Below are 17,649 nucleotides of genomic sequence, written 5' to 3' on the forward strand. Positions count from 1 at the left end.
CTAATGAGGAGAATATGGGGGACAGGAGGAAATCCTAACGCAGGAAGGCAAATATGAGCTGATCAGTCTCCCTGCAACTGGGGGCGATGAGATTCCTGACCAGTGTTTCCTGTAACAGGGAATCCCAGGTGTTCTGGACTGCAACTTCCAGCATCCCTCACCAAGGGTCCTTGTTGCTTGTTACAGAGAACACTGCTCATGACTGGAGCCTAGTATTTGTGGGGTATAACGTGCTCAAAAGGAAGAGATCCAACAACAGAAAGGAAAGACTCCCCATCTGCGGGGGGAGAGGAGCTGAGAAGCCTCAGACCTGGCAAAGTCCTGGGACAGATTATTCAGCAATCTATATGCCTATCTGTCTGTGAGCCCTTAGAAAACCATCTGGCGATCAGCAGGAGCTAGCCTGGATTTGTCAAGAACCAGTCCTGGCAGGCGAAGCTCCTGGTCTCCTCCTTGGGCGGCAGTGTCACTAGGTCAGTAGGTCATGGCAGTGCTCTTGCCACGGTGCACCTTGGATTCGGCAAAGCAGTGGCCAGAGGCCCCCACAGCAGCCTTGTTGACAGACTGGTGGGATGTGGGTTGGATAATGCTCCCATTGGATGCTCCCAGTTTGGAGCTGGTGGAGCAAGCGTGCCAAGCCTGGATTCATCAGTGGCTCCATGTCCTCCTGGAGGGAGGTATATCCAGGCAAGTGCCACCGGGTGGGTGGGGGTGGGCTGTCTTCCGGGGCCTGAGCGGTTGAACGGCTTCCAAAGTGACATTGAGGAGGGCGTGGAGGGTGAGGGATTCTGCCCAGGGGGGGGTGCTTTAGCAGCCCCTCCCCTGAGCAGGAGGGCGGCCAGAAGGCCTCCAAGGCCCCTTCCCATTCTGGCGTTCTCTGTACGTGTTTCTAGCAAGTAAATGCCAAGGCCCTGCCTCCCTCTCCCACGCCAGAGGAGCCGCTTCTACCCCGGACTAATCTTGCCTTCCCCACTGACTCCGGTCTGTGGGGCCTCCATGTGGGGGGGGGGTGCCAGTCCAGAAGGGGCTGCGGTGGGAGACGGCTCTTGGCTTCAGGCCCTGATGGTGCACTTTCTGATCCAGCTGCAGGCTCTCCTGGTGTTCGTAGGCACCCCCCGCCCCGCCCGCACACCGATTCTGCAGTCCAGACCCCCCCTTCCTTTTGATTCCCTTTCTGGGCATTGGTTGTGTGGGCGGCCATTAGGAGCCCCCACACTGCTGACCTCTGAGCCCCCAGGAGGTTTGCACCAGGGGTCCTCTTGGCAGTGTCTGGAGTCAGGGAGTCAGAGGGCGCCTCTTGCTCTGGATGGGGGGGGGGTGCGGGGAGACCTGCCCATGGGACTCGGCTGCAGTCCGCTCTGAGGGCGGGTGAGGCCAGGTGTTCCTTCCTCTCATCACCATTCGGTATCTTGTGATGTTTGGGTACATGACGGTATTTGTGCATCTCATCAAAAGCTCATAGCCATTGAACAAGAGGAGGTTTTTGCTGCACACACTGTGCAGATTTGTGGAGGAGCTCAGAGTATGAGCCGCTCTGTCCCAGAATCCCGCCCTGCCTTAGTAAATCACAGCCGTTGGATCTGTTTGGCACAGCAGGGGTGTGTGTGTGTGTGTGTGTGTGTGTGTGTGTGTGTGTGTGTGTGTGTGTGTGTGTGGTGGAGAGGTTTACGGCGCCTGGTGGAAGTTGGGAATGGGCTAGGTCGACTGAGCCAAAGTTCTGACTTTGTCACTTTGCCTTGACTGTGTCAAGATTGTGTCCAGCCAGAATGGGAAGGAAACAAAGTCGATTCTTCTGCTCAGGGTGGGCTTCAGTGCATAAGAGAAAGCCCTGCCCTCTCGATGGACCCTGCTTCTTTACCCCACGGTGATCTTGCCTTTTCATCTTGCTGCTTGGTGAGATTTGAGAGAGAGTAAAATAAGGATGGTTCATGAAATCATCCGTATGATGGGGGGGAAATCTGCTTCTCAGCCTCCAGGATGGGGAACAGGGAGAGAGAAGGAGAATATCTACAGTTTTTCTTCTGCTGTTTTAGGGTAGTTTGCTTGTTTAAATGCCCGACCGTGGCCACTTCTAACTGCAGATGTTGGAGCATTAAAAAAACAACCCAGCCTGTGGAAGGGGGAGGCGTCTTTGTGGCAGGAGCAAGCAGGGCTCCAGTTCTGAGACAATGAAATTGGCTCTTAATGATCTCTCCAACGCCTGCAGGTTTTTCCACAGGTTTTTTGTCTGAGCTGAGGGGAGAGAGAAGCTGTCATTCAGCTCCCATCACTTAAGACTTCTTGGCAACAGGCTTCAGACCGGCTGTCTTGTTTTGAGTAACCAGCTTGCCTTTTAATGGGATTTGAGATGTAATGAGACGAGCTGCATTTAGAATATTTCATTAGAGTTTTTCTGCTGCCTCTAGCAGAAATCCTGGGGAAATTCCTTCCCAGAGAGTTGTGACTGGCTTAGAAACCTCACCTGTTGCAAAAATGAGACCCTTTTAAAAATTATTTGTCCAAGGAGATTGTACCCTGCCGGAGGTCATGTCTGAATGCCAGCAAGGGCTCTTCCTGGTTTGCCAGGGCTTGCTTTCGCTGACCTGCTGTTGATTTATTGTTGAAAAATCCAGCTGCAAAACGAGTGTGTATTGCTTCTGCAGCTGGTCCAGATTATCATCAACACGACACACCTGGAGAAGTCCTGCCGGTTCCTTGAGGAATTCATAACCAACATCACCAATGTCCTCCCTGGAACTGTCCACACAACAAAGCTGTATGGAACTGCCACCTTCAAGGTGAGTCCTGACATGTCTCAGGGGAGTGCTGAGCAGGACTTCTGGAATCTGAGTGGGATGGGTCCTATTGGCCACCAGGAGGGGGCCCTTCCCCACTCCTCAAGCTCTCCTGCTCAACTCTTGCACATGCACACAGTACCAGCAAGTGCGCTGCAGACAAGATGTGCTGGGAAACCACACCGAGTTCTGTTCTCGGATGAGACCTTCTCAAACACGTATCTACTCCCTTGCCTTGCTTTTGCTTTGTAGTCCAAAGCAATGGATGGATTCACAAAAACAGCATGATGTAATCAGAGCACATCCATTTAAAATGTCTTAAGCTTGACCACTTGAATCCCACGGCTTATCCTACAAAACTGTCCTCTCCTAAAAACCCGCTGAAGTGGTAAGTTGTTGATCCCTTAAGGTCTGGCAGTCATGGCTTAGGTGGGCTTGACTCTAGGGTGTGTTTCTCAGTTGTGGCAGCGTCTCTAAGAAGGCCTAGCTCTGTACTCCTGGAGTTCAGTTGGGATCTGGGGGAAAGGCCTTGTTGGCACGTCTTTCTAGGTTGTATGTGTGTGTGCGCGCGCATGTGCATCATCTGCCAATGCAGATGGCCCTCCAGATTCCCTGGTCCTCACCTGTGTGTCCCTATCCCCACTCCTCATTCAAAGGATTTCCTCTTCGTGGAGGTTTCCGGGAGCAGTTGCCAACTCTTGTTTAGGGAGTGCCAAGGGGGTTGAAGGATGAAATGCCGCCCATGGTCATGGTTTGTTGTTCCACCGAGGCTGCCCTTCTTCCTCAGGATGCCCGCCACGCCGCAGAGGGAGAGATCTACACAAATTTGAACCAGAAGATAGACCAGTTCTTGCAGCTTGCAGATTATGACTGGATGGCCACTGAGGCCAGTTCAAAGGCCAGTGACTACCTGGTGGACCTCATTGCCTTCCTACGCAGCACCTTTGCTGTCTTTACACACCTGCCTGTAAGTACACCTGAGGAGGGTCCCTTTCTGCCAGTGGCTGCTTGAAGCCTTCAGGGAGTCTTGGCTGGGGCCACGTGTGCCCCGAGCCTCCACAAGCACAGCACTGGGGAGAGAAACAGGTCGGGCGCACCCCTATCATATGTTTGGTTTTGTCTTGGCGGCAGAAGTTGTTTTTTAGTTTAAGCTAACATCAGAACAGACCGTGAGTTAAATGTAAACAGGCAGGGGGCAGCTGAAGACACGTTTTTCTGCTCCCAAGGCCTGGCCAGTGGCTAGTTTTGCTGGCCTTTCTTTTTACATGGCGTTGGGTGGTGGGGCTGCCCATAAATGTCTTTACCAAAAGACTCCTGGGGAAACTAGCACTCCTGACTGCTCCTTTCCCCCGTCTTCTCTCAGTTGTTGGCTCTCTGAAGAGCAAACATGCCACTTCTGAAGAGCCTGCAGCTGATCAGTGGGGTTCAAATATGGGGACCTCCTGTGGGATGTCTTCCTTCCTTCGCTGTTCCTTCCGATTCTCGTCCTATTTTCTCTCTTATTTTATATTATTCTCTGCCTTTGTTCACTCTTCCTCAAATAGAGAAGGCCAGACTTGCACTTGGAGAACAGTTCTCTGCACTAGTTCTTCCACACTAGTCAGGTTTCATCTGGAGTACTTTGTCCACTTCTGGGCACTTCACTTTAAGAAAGATGGCGAAGAATTGGAACAGGTTCACGGGAGGGCAGCAAAGGTGGTGAGGGGCCTGGAAAACAAGCCCTGTGAGGAAAAGTTGAAGGAGCTGGGCCTGTTCAGCCTGGAGGAGAGGAGACTGAGTTGGGTGGAAGGAGGGCATTCTTCAATGACTTGCAGGGCTGTCACATAAAAAGGGGCAAAGACGTGTTCTCTGCTGCCCCAGGGGCAAGGCTGATTCCTTGAGAGAACATGATTAAGCCGTAGGCAAGAGCCGTTTGGCAACAAAACCAGTTCCCTGAGGCACAGTGGGGCCTCTCTTCCTGGGCGCCTTCAGGCAGAGGCTGGCCAGCCTTGTGAGGGATGCTTTCACTCTGGCCTCTTGTGCTGAGCAGGAGGTGGGATCAGTTGGCCTTCAAGGACTCCTCCAGTTCCAGGATGCTGTGAAGTGGCGGCTTTGGAGCAGGGGTTCCCAACCCGTGGTTGTCCTCCAGAGGTTGCTGGACTACAACTCCCATCATCTCCAGCTACAATTGGTTGTGGCAAGGGATGGTGGGAGTTGTAGTCCAGCAACCCCTGGAGGACAACCACAGGTTGGGAACCCTGCCTTGGAATAGAGCCTGCCGGGTCCCTGAGGAGTGGCATTGTTGTCCCTGCAGCCCTGGAATTGCCTCTAGTTTGCTCTGTGAGGTAAAAGCTGCCAGACATGCTGTATGGGAGTCATGGCCCCCGGAATACTCCTGTCCTTCTGATGCTGCTGCACCTATCAGGCACTTCTAGACTGGAGGAGGAGGAGGAGGAGGAGGAGGAGATGCTTCCCCTGTGAGCCTAGAAGAGCCATGAGCAGAAGGGAGCTTCTGCCTGTGTCCAAAGGTGCATCCCCTGAGCATGGAAGCTTCTAGGGAGGCACACCCGTCATGGTGTGGTGTTCACACCAGCAGGCCCCATTCTAGACTCCTGCTCACGAAAATCGCCAGCAGTTTCAATTGTGCCTATTGCTGATGGCCTCGTGCCTGCAGAGGATCTGTGCTGATGACTCTCGTGCACAAAGTTTTTCAACGGGGGGTGGGGGGGAGATTGACAACATGGACAAATTGGCAACACACGAGCATAAATGCTGCACTTCAAAGAGGCGGGTTTTTGATTCTGAACAGCCTGCCTTGAAGCCTGGGGTGAGGAGGTGCCAGTGGATACCCCTGGGGTGTCAGTGCAGATCAGTCCACTGGGTGTGATGCATCTCCGATGCCATTTGCAATCCTGAGGAAGTAGGCTTGGGAATTCTGGGTTGTCCAAGGAGCCAAACGTCTGCCCCTCACATGTGGGCCCCAGAATACAGCACCTGTTAATTTTTATTTTATTTTATTTTATTTTATTTTTAATCACAGCAACATGGCAAACTAGTTGTTGGTGCAGAGAGAAAGTCCAAACACCTGGACGGTGGAAGAGGGAGTGTTGATTTGTGGTTGAGAGAGAGATAGATGCTGTGTTCATAGTTATGATGAACAAGGGCAAGGCATAAGCAGCGTCTCATGGCCCTGGGTGAATCTTCAGGACCCACCGACAAGCTGCAGGGGGGAGCCATGACAGGATCTCCTTGTCCTCTTGGACTGAAACGTGGCTGCTCTCAGGTGCGGGTGTCCAGCCCTCCCACCTGAGCCCTTCAGACTGCAGCTGGCTTCCTAGAGGAGGCCCTGGCACCACCTCCCTCCCTCCCTCCGTCCCAGGGGCAGCAAGACACAGCCTCTGGGGAGATCCAGTCCCGGGGCTCTAGCATGAGGAGGAGTTCAGAAGAGGCCCTGTGGCAGCTTGACTTTCCGTCTAGCCCTTCCCCATCACCCTGCAGGGGGAGAGCTGAGCGCCCCTTTTGAGTTAGATTCTGCCCTGCAGGAGGCTCGATTTGGGGCTGGGCTAGCAGCTCGGCTCATTGGGCTGCTTTTCCGTGGAAGCGTAAAGCATGGCTAAGGTAGAGAAGGTGTGGCTGCAGGACAAGCCCACCGGACCCATGGCTCGGGTCCGGAGTAATTAATCTCCTTTAACCATTAGCGATGCTTTCCCAAATTAATCAAAAGGTTTTCAAAGTGGGGCTGGAGGAGAGCAGGCAAGATTAGAACAGACTTTGCTGCTTTCCAGTGGGCCATCCGGCTCTGGCCCCGGCAGAGGGGTGCGGGGCTGGACAGGGCTGAGAGCTGCCAAGGTTGTCGCCTTCTAACAGAGCCCCCACCCCCAGCTGGGCTAGCTTGGCAAGAGGGCAGCAACTTGGAGCTGGAGTCCCCCCATGGTGTGCTGTCGGCCGGAGTTTGACGAGTTCACGGCCCAGGGAGGGGCCCAGTTGCCCAGCCTTCCTAGTGTCCAGACAAGGCTTCCATGGGGGCAGAGTACCTGTTTTCAGATGGCCCCAAAGAACCGGATTGCACAGAGAGATGAAAGTCACGGCCTGGAGACTTCTGCCTTCTGTACTGGACGAGAGAGAAGTGATGGTGGTTTGCCACAAATGCAAGGCAAGCCCCCGCCCCTTGCGCAGACAAAGAATTTTAAATCAAACAAGTTGATCAGAAAAAGTTGGTCTCCAGCACTGTGGATAATGGAGCTCCCGTTGCAGGAGATGCCTATCGTGGGGGGGGGGGGGGCGCGCCTGCGTGCAAGAGAGAAGGCCCCCTTTGTTCCTCGTGGCTGATGGTTGCTTTAATTTCATGTCAGACAAGTTAACGTAAATCGCATTGACAGATCTGTGTGGCGCACACGGATTTGTTGACTTTAAGCCTTTTGGAGAGGGAAGGTTATGTCAACACCTATGGTGGGGCTGTCAGCTTAACAAAGCAAGGAAGTTTTTTATTTGTTGGGGAAAGGGGTGTTTTGATTTTAGGTTTCCTTTAATCCTTAGAGGCTTGTATCTTGATAACCTTCTTTGCAAGGTAATCGGGTGAGGTCAAGAGGTTACAACGACCTGGAAAGGGGAAGTAATCTTTCAGCAATCCTCCCAGCCGTAATCGACTCCAGCAGTTCAGCCTGAACTCTTTGCAAAGAGAGCGTGGGTCCCCCACCCCCTGTTTCTTTCTCTCTCCCCCCCCCCCCGCCGCCCCCCGCCTTTCCTCCTCTCCTGTTTACTTTTGGCCAGATGGTAAGCACAGATTTCAGATGGAACCAGACGAGATCTTAGAAGTCTTCGCTTGAGTTTGGGGCCATGGGACATGGCAAGAACTTCTTTTTCTTGTTGTTGTTTCACAATAAAGCGAGTGACCCTTTCTCGCCACTGGATGGGAGCTTTTAAAAGCATGTCAGCCTCTCCCCGCCCCTCACCCCTAAAGGGTGTGTGCTTTCACCTTTCTCCTGAGCCTCTGCACCTGGCCACGGGCATCTCTGGCACATGAGGGGAAAGGGCGCCTCCCGGCTGGCATCTGGAGCCCCTGCTGTGAGTCTTGTCTCTGCCATGAGGGCCAGTGGGGGCCCTTGGACAAGGCATGCTCTTCTGGTCCCAGGCCCCTCCCGGTCTGCCATAGGGGGCCTGGAATAATGTTGGGCTACCGTACAGGTCTGTTGGGGGGGCTATTGAGGCCGTCTGCTTGAGTGCGCTACGAATGCCAGATATTCCTGCCTTCCAGCACAGGCAACAGCACGGGGAGGAAATGCACAGAGTCTTCTGCATTGGAACACTTGCTCCTTTAGTCGAGTGGATGTGATCGCCAGCCCAGTCCCGGTGGGGACGGGTCTTTGGCACATTGCCCTGACACAGATCCAGAGCAAATGGGTGCCTTCCAGTGGGACTTCCCCAGTGGATGGTGCCCGCAGCTGGTGACCCGTCTCAACAGGAAGTTGCTCTAGTCCAGCCTCCGGTTTCCCCAGTGTGTCTGGGTGCTCACAGGCAAGGCTTGGTGGCAGGAGCCTGGCCCAGCATGGGAACCAGAAGCCGGGGCACGCTGGCCCGTCTCCCCACCAGCACCTGCCTCTGAGCTGGGAGCTCCCAGGTCGCATCACCCAGAGGTCCAAGACCTCCCCGCTCCAGGTCCTTCTCGACTGCGGAAGTCCCACAGGGTTGCTCTGTGGCCAGGCCTTCTCCCCGGGGAATGCAGGTGCTGCAGGGCCGGCCTCCGGAGTCCTGGGCCTGGTTTGCCCTCTTCCTTCAGCAACTCTGGCTGCTTTTCAGTGGTGGGCTGGGCCGCCTCCTGACGCCTCCTGTCTTGCCATTCCCTCTGTAGGGGGGTGTCGATGTCCATGCGACCATGTCGGTGAGTATTGCAGCGTGTTGCTCGCAGCCCATGCATCCTGCTTGCTGCCTGTGTGTTCGAGGGCTCCTTGAACCAGCATGCCACTTTGGACAGCGGGTGGGAGGTGCCCGCCCAGAAAGCTCCCCTGTGTATGTAGCTCCATGCAAGTAGAAATCTCACATATGGGGGAGAGGGGTCCCAGCACAACCAGCTTCCTGGGTCATTAGTTTTCTATCCGCAGGGATTTTTATTTCATTTTTAATGTTTGCCCAAGGGAGTATTACAAACAAGATTCCGCCCCACTGTCTGAAGAGGTTCCGGCCATTCTCCCACGCTAGGTCTCAGCACTCCATTCTGGCTTCAGAGTCTGCTCCAGAGTGCATGGCAAGCCATAAGGGCGACTGAGGGCAGCCCCGAAGCTGTTCTAGGTGCCCTTTGTAGGGCGGGCGGTTGATGCCTGTCCAGCCAAACAGGGCCCAAGCCAGGGAATTCTGCAGCACCCCTGTAGTTTCTTCCTTCAGCCAGATGGTGGCACTCAAGTTCAGACCTGTCCCTGATTCCTCCATCCCATCAAGGTGGGAATCCTCTCGCCTGAGTCACGTGAGGATCTAGTGCAGATGTTTCCTAGGCATGCCGAACAGCCAGGGAGTGGATGGGCTGCCTTGTCCATCCCCCTCTCCCGCAACAGGCTGCCCTGTGCCAAAAACAGGCATGCCAGAGTCCTCCGACTCTGCCCACCCTTTCCTTGAGCTCCTTCCTAGGAAGGAGATTCCACCCCTCTCTGGAGATCACATATCCCATTCCTCGAACTGTCTGGATTAAGAAGGCTTTGCTGTAAAATGCATCCTTGGATGGCCTCGTGGTTTGGCTTCCTGTCCAGTCCTTGCTGCATCTCGTGAACAAGGAGCCCTGGCATCTGTTTATGGGCAGCTGCCCCTCCCTTGGGCCTCTTGAGTGGAGTCCAGGACACGATCCCCTGAGAATCAGTGCTGTCCATGAGGAGATAATTTCCAAGAGAAATGCGTAGGCACTCACAGCATCACCTTTCACTGGGAGAACGGCTTTCTTGAAAAGCAGCGGGCAGGTCTCTTTGACAGGAATAATAGTTTCTTAGAAAACAACCCCTGTGTTGGAGTTTAGCAGCTTCCAACATGAGTCTGTCCAGAGGCCCCTGAACTTCTTTCCCTCTGGCTCTGCTGGACAGTTCTGGAGTTGTGAGTCTCATGAGCTCCCCTCCGGTTGGGGAAGGGCAGGGAAAGGGGCCTCTGGTCCAGTGCACAGCTCAAACAGTGGCCCTTTTGCTGGGAGCACATTAGTTGGCAGCTGCTGGCACTTTCATGGGCAGATCCGCAGCCAAAGCCATCCTAGGAACATAGGAACACAGGAAACTGCCATATACTGAGTCAGACCATTGGTCTATCTAGCTCAGGATTGTCTTCACAGACTGGCAGCGGCCTCTCCAAGGTTGCAGGCAGGAATCTCTCTCAGCCCTATCTTGGAGAAGCCAGGGAGGGAACTTGAAATCTTCTGCTCTTCCCAGAGTGGCTTCATCCCCTGAGGGGAAGATCTTGCAGTGCTCACACATCAAGTCTCCCTTTCATATGCAACCAGGGCAGACCCTGCTTAGCTATGGGGACAAGTCATGCTTGCTGCCACCAGACCAGCTCTCCTCTCCTGGTGACCGTGTCCATCTTCCTCCTCTTCCTCCAGACGTTGCCAGCCCAGAGGCATATTAACACCACCTGCCCTTCATCCCTAGAGGGTGCCATCTGGCTGACCCTCTCATGGCCCTTCTCACAGGCCAGAAGTGGGGCAGCCTGGAAGCCCCCCCCCCGCCATTATCTGGCAGTTGTGTGCCAGTTTTTCTGCAGCACGGAAGGTCAGAGGTGTGTGCTGTGGGCTGAATCCATCAGGGTTGTGTGTGGGAGTGTGTGTGGGGGGGATTTGACTTGTTTCACTGCCACCAAAACTCATCTGACTTTGCTTTCTCGAGTTCCTACTAATGGAGCAAGCGGGGTACTAACCCACCGTGCATTTTAGAAGCATTAGAAACACAGGTTCCCTGGATCAGATCCACATGTGGGTCTAGCAGGGGCAGGGACGGCGGGGGTGTTTCTGAATGTCTCGTCTGGTCCCTGGCGCGGTGGTGGTTGCAGACAGGGGTGGGGGTGGGGGCAGGATTGGGGTCCTGCTGACTGAACCTTCCGGCAGTGGGGGTGGGGTGGGGGGAATGGAACAGAGATGTCTCCAGGTTCTGCTCTTGTGGGTACTGCGCGGCCACTGTGGAGAATCCATATCTGGGTTGAATCAGCTTCCTCCTACCAAGATGGCAGCTGCTTCATATTTCATGGCAAATCTGTCCAGTGGAAAGAATGTTGTTTCGCAAACAAGTCCAGGAAAAAGGAATAGTCACTTGAGCTGCATGAAAAGATGCCCTGTCATATGGCCCAAGGCCGGAGCTCCTGCCTTCTTCTTGGGTGGCAGCTGGCTGGTGTCTTCAGAATGTCTCAGCCCCCTTCCCTACCCCTGGTCCAGGGAGGCGAGACGAATCCGTGGGAGGGGCTCTGAGGTTTTTGGAAGCTAGCCTATTGGTGTAGGTGGAGTTGGCGTTTAGGAGGAAGCATATGTCCTCCTTAAAAAGACAGATTCATGGAGGATGGGGCCATCAGTGTGTCTAGCTGTATGTTTCCATCAGGATCAGATGGGCCAGGGAACAGCCAATGGGTTGCCCCTTCTCCCCCACTTGCAGGCTTCCCTGTTGTAGCTGGCGGGCCATTGTCTGCAATGGAGGATGCAGGAGCTGGTGGGCCTTCTTATGTCAAAGCTTTGTGCGTGATGGGACAATGTACGCTGACTGCAAGGGAGATTTATTCCCTTTGAAATGCACACCGCGGTGATGTCTGTGTTTAAATACATCTCCACCAAGGATGCTCTCCAGGCCACTCGTGCAAATGCTCATGAGTTTAGTTTTAATCTGCACTCCTCTCATGATGAATAGATTATTCTGCGGGTTTTGATATGCTCTCTAAATGCATAGTGGAATCAAAACAGCAGAGGCAGCAGCGTGTTGGGAAACCAGAACTCCTCCAGTTTTCAAGCCTCTCCTTTACTGTCAGCCTGCCGTTTCACCCTTTGGAAAAGGTGGTGTTTGTAAGGAAAGGTGTTGGAGGGCTGCAGTACCCCATAATTATGCCGTCCACTGTAGTCCTATTAGCTGTTATCACTGAGAAAATAACTTAGGAAGCTGCCTTCTGTTGAGTCAGTCCCTTGGTCCATCTAGCTGAGTGTTGTCTGCACAGAGTGGCAGCGGCTCCTCCAAGGTTGCAGGCAGGAATCTCTCTCAGCCCTCTCATGGAGATGCTGCCAGGGAGGGAACTTGAGGCCTTCTGCATGCAAGCATGTAGTAGGTGCTCTTCCCAGAGCGCCCCCCCCCATCCCCTGAGGCATCTTCCAGTGCTCACACATGTGGTCTCCCATTCCAGTGCAAGCCAGGGTGAGCCCTGCTTACTAGCAAAGGGGACAATTCATGCTTGCTACTATACAATACTGTGTTGGATGTATGCACGCATACAGGGGTCTGGGCGTGTTTTTGGGTGGATGTCTCTATTCATTTAAACAGTGAACCTGGGTACAGGCAGGAAGCACGCTGCTATACGTGCCTGTTCACCGTCCTGTGTGAATAGGACTTGTGATGTCCCAGCCTCCTTTCTGGCCCCTGTCAGCATCTCTTTTAGAGAATGCGAAGGCATGCTGGCCACCCAGGCTGTCTGGCTGGCCGTTTTTTTCTACTGAAGGATGTTGGGCATCCTTGGCATCCTTCATCCCCTGCCCTCTTCACAGGTAAGAATTTAGCTCTTCTGACTGCAAGCATTAAAAACAACAACCAGGTAGCACAATGGCTACTAAACTGAGGGCAGTTCCTTAAAGCCCACGTTTATGGGTAGACGTCTCTGCTTAATCCAGACCTCCCACTCTGGGAGGAGAACGTGCTGGGCTCCGGTGGCTTGCCTCTGTGGGCTGCTGCTTCTGCTGCTGCTGGTGGTTTCGGCTGAGCCAGTTCCTCGATGTCAAGAAACATGGGCCGCTTGCCAAGCAGGGCGCCCGCCTGGCCGCGGAACAGCAACGGACCTGTGGGCTCAGCCTCCTCTCGGAGCACAAGGGTTAGGGTGAGTGTGAGGCATTCGTCAGCACTGCGAAAGGCAGCAAATTTAAAGCAGACAAGCGGAAATGCTTGTTTTTAGCGCAGCACATGTTTGACCCGTGGCTCTCTGCTACAAGACAAACAGTAGCCAAGGGCTTAGAAGACTTCTCCAAAGGAGGACCAGACAGGCTCATGAATAACAGGGCCCCTAGACACACAGAGAGAGAGAGAGAGAGAGAGAGAGAGAGAGAGAAACACAAAGGACTTCTCTCTTTTCAGGCAGTAAAGAAGTCACGGATTGACATGTGGATGGGAGGAGGCAGTTCCACCTTTGGCTTTTTTCCACTTTCAAACTTTCCCTGGCAAAAAGTACACTTGCACTGAGATCCATTTAAAATACAGAGGTTCTGGTTGGGGCTTCATTTTCTCAGCCATGTGCTCAGTATTCAACTCCACCTGGTTTGCCTTTTTGTGGCCATGCGTAATGCTTGCGAACCTGATTCTGTGCCTGTCAGAGGCTGCAGGCATAGGTTCCTGCTGAGGATGCCCTCTGCCCACACCGCAGCCCAGGTTCCCATTCTGGATGGCTTCTGCCTTCCTACAGCCGCCTCCATCTGAACGCTTTGGGCTCACATGAATTTGACAGGCTTGCTGGAGATTTGCCTGAGCGGTTTTGCTGGCAAATGTCTGGCAGAAGGCTTAGCACTGGCTGCACAGCAGAATGCCTCTGCCTAAGCATCTCCTGACCTCCTGCCAAAGCCTGCTTCCGAGCAGCAGCACAGCTGTGGCCGACCAAGACGTTGCCCGCCATTTTGCATGGAATCCCTTTTGACCACGCAGAGGTCCGTAGCAAAGCCTTGGGCTTCCCTTGTACAATACAATACAATTTTTTATTACAGCCGTTGGCCAGCCAGGCTTGCCTTGTCGAGCTGTCCTGTCCCTAAAGCTCAGGCCAGGCCAGCCTTTCTCCCTCCACCTGCCCTTTCCTGTTTTCGGCCTGGAACAAGCCCACGAGAGAGATGCGTCCCCATTCGCTGGGAATGCCACGGGATTGCAGCTGGGGCTTGACTGGGCCACCAGCTTGGATGCTGCTCTCCCACTCCAGGGCACACTCCGTGGGGTGCTGTATTAGTGCTTGGCAGGTAGTGCCTTGGCCCTGAACTTCTGCTGGCATGTTGGAGGCAGCTTCCTCAACAGAGGGTCCCTTCCCAAGGAGGAATGAAGGGAGCTGTGCCTCTGTTCAGCACGGGAGTCAAACTGCTTTCTTCATATTGTTGCCACGCCCTTCTGGCCTGGGAATCTGAAATCAAAGTTGCCATAATAATATGGGTTGGACAAGAGGGCCAATCCATACGGAATGTCTCCTGTGGGGGAAGGGGACTTTGCGAAAGAGTACACCTGTGCCCCATCCATATCGGTGCGGTTGTGCTGGAGAGCTGCCTGGGGGATTGGGCCTAAGCTGTCTAGACAAAAATGGCAGCTCCTGCATCGCGCAGCATTGGCTCCGGGGGTGTTTGCCTTCCTGCTGTACAAACACTGACTCCAATTTTCTGTCTCGGAGCCTGGTCCTCTTCTCCATTGCATTCCGCCCCCACGTCCACTCTGCGTGTCTAGCAGAGTGCCTCCTGGCAGCCTCTCCCTGTCCGAGGCTCTGCCACACACTGGCCTCAGTGTTGGCTGTCGGTGATGGCTTCCCATGGACCCAGATCAAATAGGAAGCTGGACGGAGTCTCTAATCAAAAAGAGGCCGTGAATTCCCCGCCTGCATGGTGAAGGCACCGACAGCTTTGAAGTCTGACTCTGGCCACAGCTGATGCAAGGAGTCAGCCCTCTTTTGCTTGAGAGCAGACTGCCTCTCTCTTGTCTTTGTTCTGGGGGGTCGCCAGATAAATACATTTAAGAGGGCATATTCTAATAAAGCAGCCTGCAGGTGTCAGCCTTCCGTTGTCCACATGGAGCGAACTTTCTAATCAAGGAAAAGTGCAGCGGTATCTGTGCCTGGAAGTCCTGCTGGAGACTGGGATGGTTTAAGTGGCTTAAGGGCTTACGGCAGCTGGTGGGTTTCCAGGTTCTTCCCCAGGCAGCGTTTTGGCACTGAAAGGAGCGCACTCAAGAATGTGCAACTCGGTGTATTAGGGAGCGTGGACGAGGCATTTTAGCAAACCTTGACTGAAATACAACATGATCCCCTGCCCTTCCATATCTCTCCTTTCAAGGTGGCTAATTTAGAATTGAAATCATAAACTGACCTGCCAGCACAGCAAATAAACCCATTAAAGTGGCAGAAGCAATAAAAGTATAGCAGCCACAGTATGAAAAGCCACTCAGGTATTTTAAAGTGCCTGGAAAAGTCGAAAAGTGTTCACCTGCCCCCCACCCCACCCCCAGCATTGGCGTGAATGTTGGGAGAGGGCTGGAAAGAGTGGGCCCCACCTCCAGATCTCGGGGGGCTCCGGAGCCACTGACAGACCCCGCTCCACCTTTCTGTCCAATCCAGGGCTGCACAGCTTTGGCCCTCCAGCTGCTGTTGGGCTATAACTTCCACCATCCCCAGCCACAGTGGCCCATAGTCAGTCAGGGATTATGGGGGATGTAGTCCAACAACAGCTGAAGGCTGGATTCCTGGTCTCTTCTACAGCTAGCCAAGGCAGTGGGCATCACCACCACTTCGGGCAGCAAATGCCAGGAGTGAATGATGTCCCAGACCCTTGAGCTGGTGCTTGTCAGGAAGGTGCCCCAACTCCTTGGTCACTTTGATGGCCAATTTCTAGATATAAACAGAGCCTCAAGTTGGGATCCAGACCTCTTTGGCCAGGCTTCTTAGGGTCAGAGTTTCTAAAACTGCTCTCCCTCCGTGGATTAAGGGTTGGATTCATCTGTTGTTGGCTGGGTTGATACTTTGATTGCTGAAGTTCTCTTTCTCTAAGTTTTTATGATTCCTTATTGAGGGCAGGCCACCTTCCTTGGGTTGAAGGTCATCTTCAACTTCTGGCCTCCCCTCCTCATCCCACCCCTTGTGAGAAGTGTCCCTCTGCCCAGACTAGGAAAGCAGCTCTACCATGTGAAAGAGAGTGCCCCCTTTCCAGCTCCCAGATATACCTTTTGAGATGGGGTTGCCCAGATCGGCACACAGGGTTCCCAATATGGCTGCATGACAGTTTCATGTAAGGGTGTTATGATCCTGGCTGCTTTATTTCCAGTGCTTTTCCTAGTTATCTGTAACATGTGATCTGAGGTTTTCTTCCCTGCTCAGAGCTGACCATGTCATGGAACTCTGTGCTGGGAACCCAAGAGGCTGGTTGGGTCCCGTCATTGGATAAGTGGAATTAGGATTTTGATTTGGTCCACTTGTGTAGCGTTTCACTTTCTGTCTCACTTTCTGTTGCACCCCATTTGCCATTTTGTTGTCCATTCAGCCAGCTCAGAGCTCCTTGCAGTCGGCTTTGCTCTTCACCATCCCCAAAGCTTGGCCACCCCCAAAGCTTGGCCACCCCCCCCCCCCCCGCCACTGTGGGTCCTTTGTGAACTGGCTCCTGGTTGCCAAAGCGCATACAGTGAGCTGGCAGCCCTAAGTGACTTAGGCAGTGGCAGGTGTGAAGAAGTGCTAAAGGGCCATGCAAGTTCCTCGGCCTGCTTTCTGCTTGGTGGAAGTGCCCTGTTTTCCCCCGTGGGGCAACCCTGCTGCCCAACAGGGGCTGCTGCACTTCCCCGTGGGCTCCAACATGGGTGCAAATGGATTCTCAGACAGAATCAGGAGGCTGGTTTTGACTCGCCTGGAGAGATGGTGCGGGGGCTTGGGGAAAGTCCCCGTCTCGTGAGACTGTAGGGCCCGAGGCCCTACTGCTCCTTCTTATTTGCTAATCCAGCAGAGCTGGGTAACTCTGCCTCTCCTCTTACTCAGGTCCACTGGTCAGTTTTCCACCAGGGGTGGTGGCGGTCTGATTTGCAGCCTGCAAACCACACCGTGCGAACAGGCTGAAGCCAGACTGAACAGGCGGACGCTCTACCTTGCATGTTCTCACGTGGGTGGGCCTCCTGTTGTAGAGCCCCCAGCTCCTGCACTTGCTTGACACCCAGATGTGGTTGTCTGGAGAATGGCATCCCCCACCCACCCCCTTTCCCCCACCTTCTCCCTGCAGTGAGTGGGGTAGGGGCTAGCAGAGTGACCCTGATGGTGGGTGTTTGTTTTAACGGTCATTGGGTTTCAGTAGCTCCTAATGAGGCCTTTGATAGCAAGGTTCTCTAATTAACAAGGCAGCCTTTCAGCTCTGCCCCTAATCCTCTAATTGTTAACACATTTCCTTGATTCGAGTGTGTGTTCTGGCCACACACACACACACACACACACACACACACACGGCTGGCGGCTGGCGCTTACTGAACTTGCCTTCCTCATGGTGATTATTTTTCCTCTGGGGCTTGGAGAGTTTAATCTACTGCCCAGGACTGGAAACAAAAATGAAATTAGATCTTTTTATGCCTGTGATGGAACCCTCTGGGGTGTGTGTGTGTGTGTGTGCGTGTGTGCATCCCGTACAGACTTCAGAACAGCTTCATTTGATGTTGACCAAAAAGGGAGCAAGGGTCAGCTGCAGGCTCGCATCCCTCCATCCCTGACCCTCTGGCTATCTCAGACTTAGCAGACCGTAGCCTCTTCCCTTTCCCTCCTGCTTTCTGGTGGCTGCTGGTTCATTCATGCACAGCATCGTAATCATAGGGCTTACTAAAGCTCAGCAGGTCTGGCTCTGGTCAGTGCCTGGATGGGAGACTCACCTTGAGTTGATTTATTTATTTAGATTTTTTTTTTATACCGCCCTTCCAAAAGGCTCAGGGCGGTTTACATTAAAACACCATTAAAATCAATTAATAATTAAAACAAAAATTATAAACTACATAAA

General features: G+C 53.5%; 1 protein-coding gene across 2 annotated transcripts in view; it reads left to right on the forward strand.

The window, feature by feature from the left end:
- The window catches only part of EXOC6B (exocyst complex component 6B), a 358,545-nt gene that overhangs the window by 237,799 nt on the left and 103,097 nt on the right, over positions 1-17,649 (forward strand). For both annotated transcript variants that reach the window (XM_053255095.1, XM_053255094.1), the window contains 2 exons: positions 2,643-2,777; positions 3,562-3,741. In XM_053255095.1, the coding sequence (XP_053111070.1) occupies positions 2,643-2,777; positions 3,562-3,741 (315 nt within the window). The remainder of the gene's footprint in view (positions 1-2,642; positions 2,778-3,561; positions 3,742-17,649) is intronic.

This window comes from Hemicordylus capensis, chromosome 5 (assembly GCF_027244095.1).
Source record: "Hemicordylus capensis ecotype Gifberg chromosome 5, rHemCap1.1.pri, whole genome shotgun sequence".
NCBI classification, from domain to species: Eukaryota; Metazoa; Chordata; class Lepidosauria; order Squamata; family Cordylidae; genus Hemicordylus; species Hemicordylus capensis.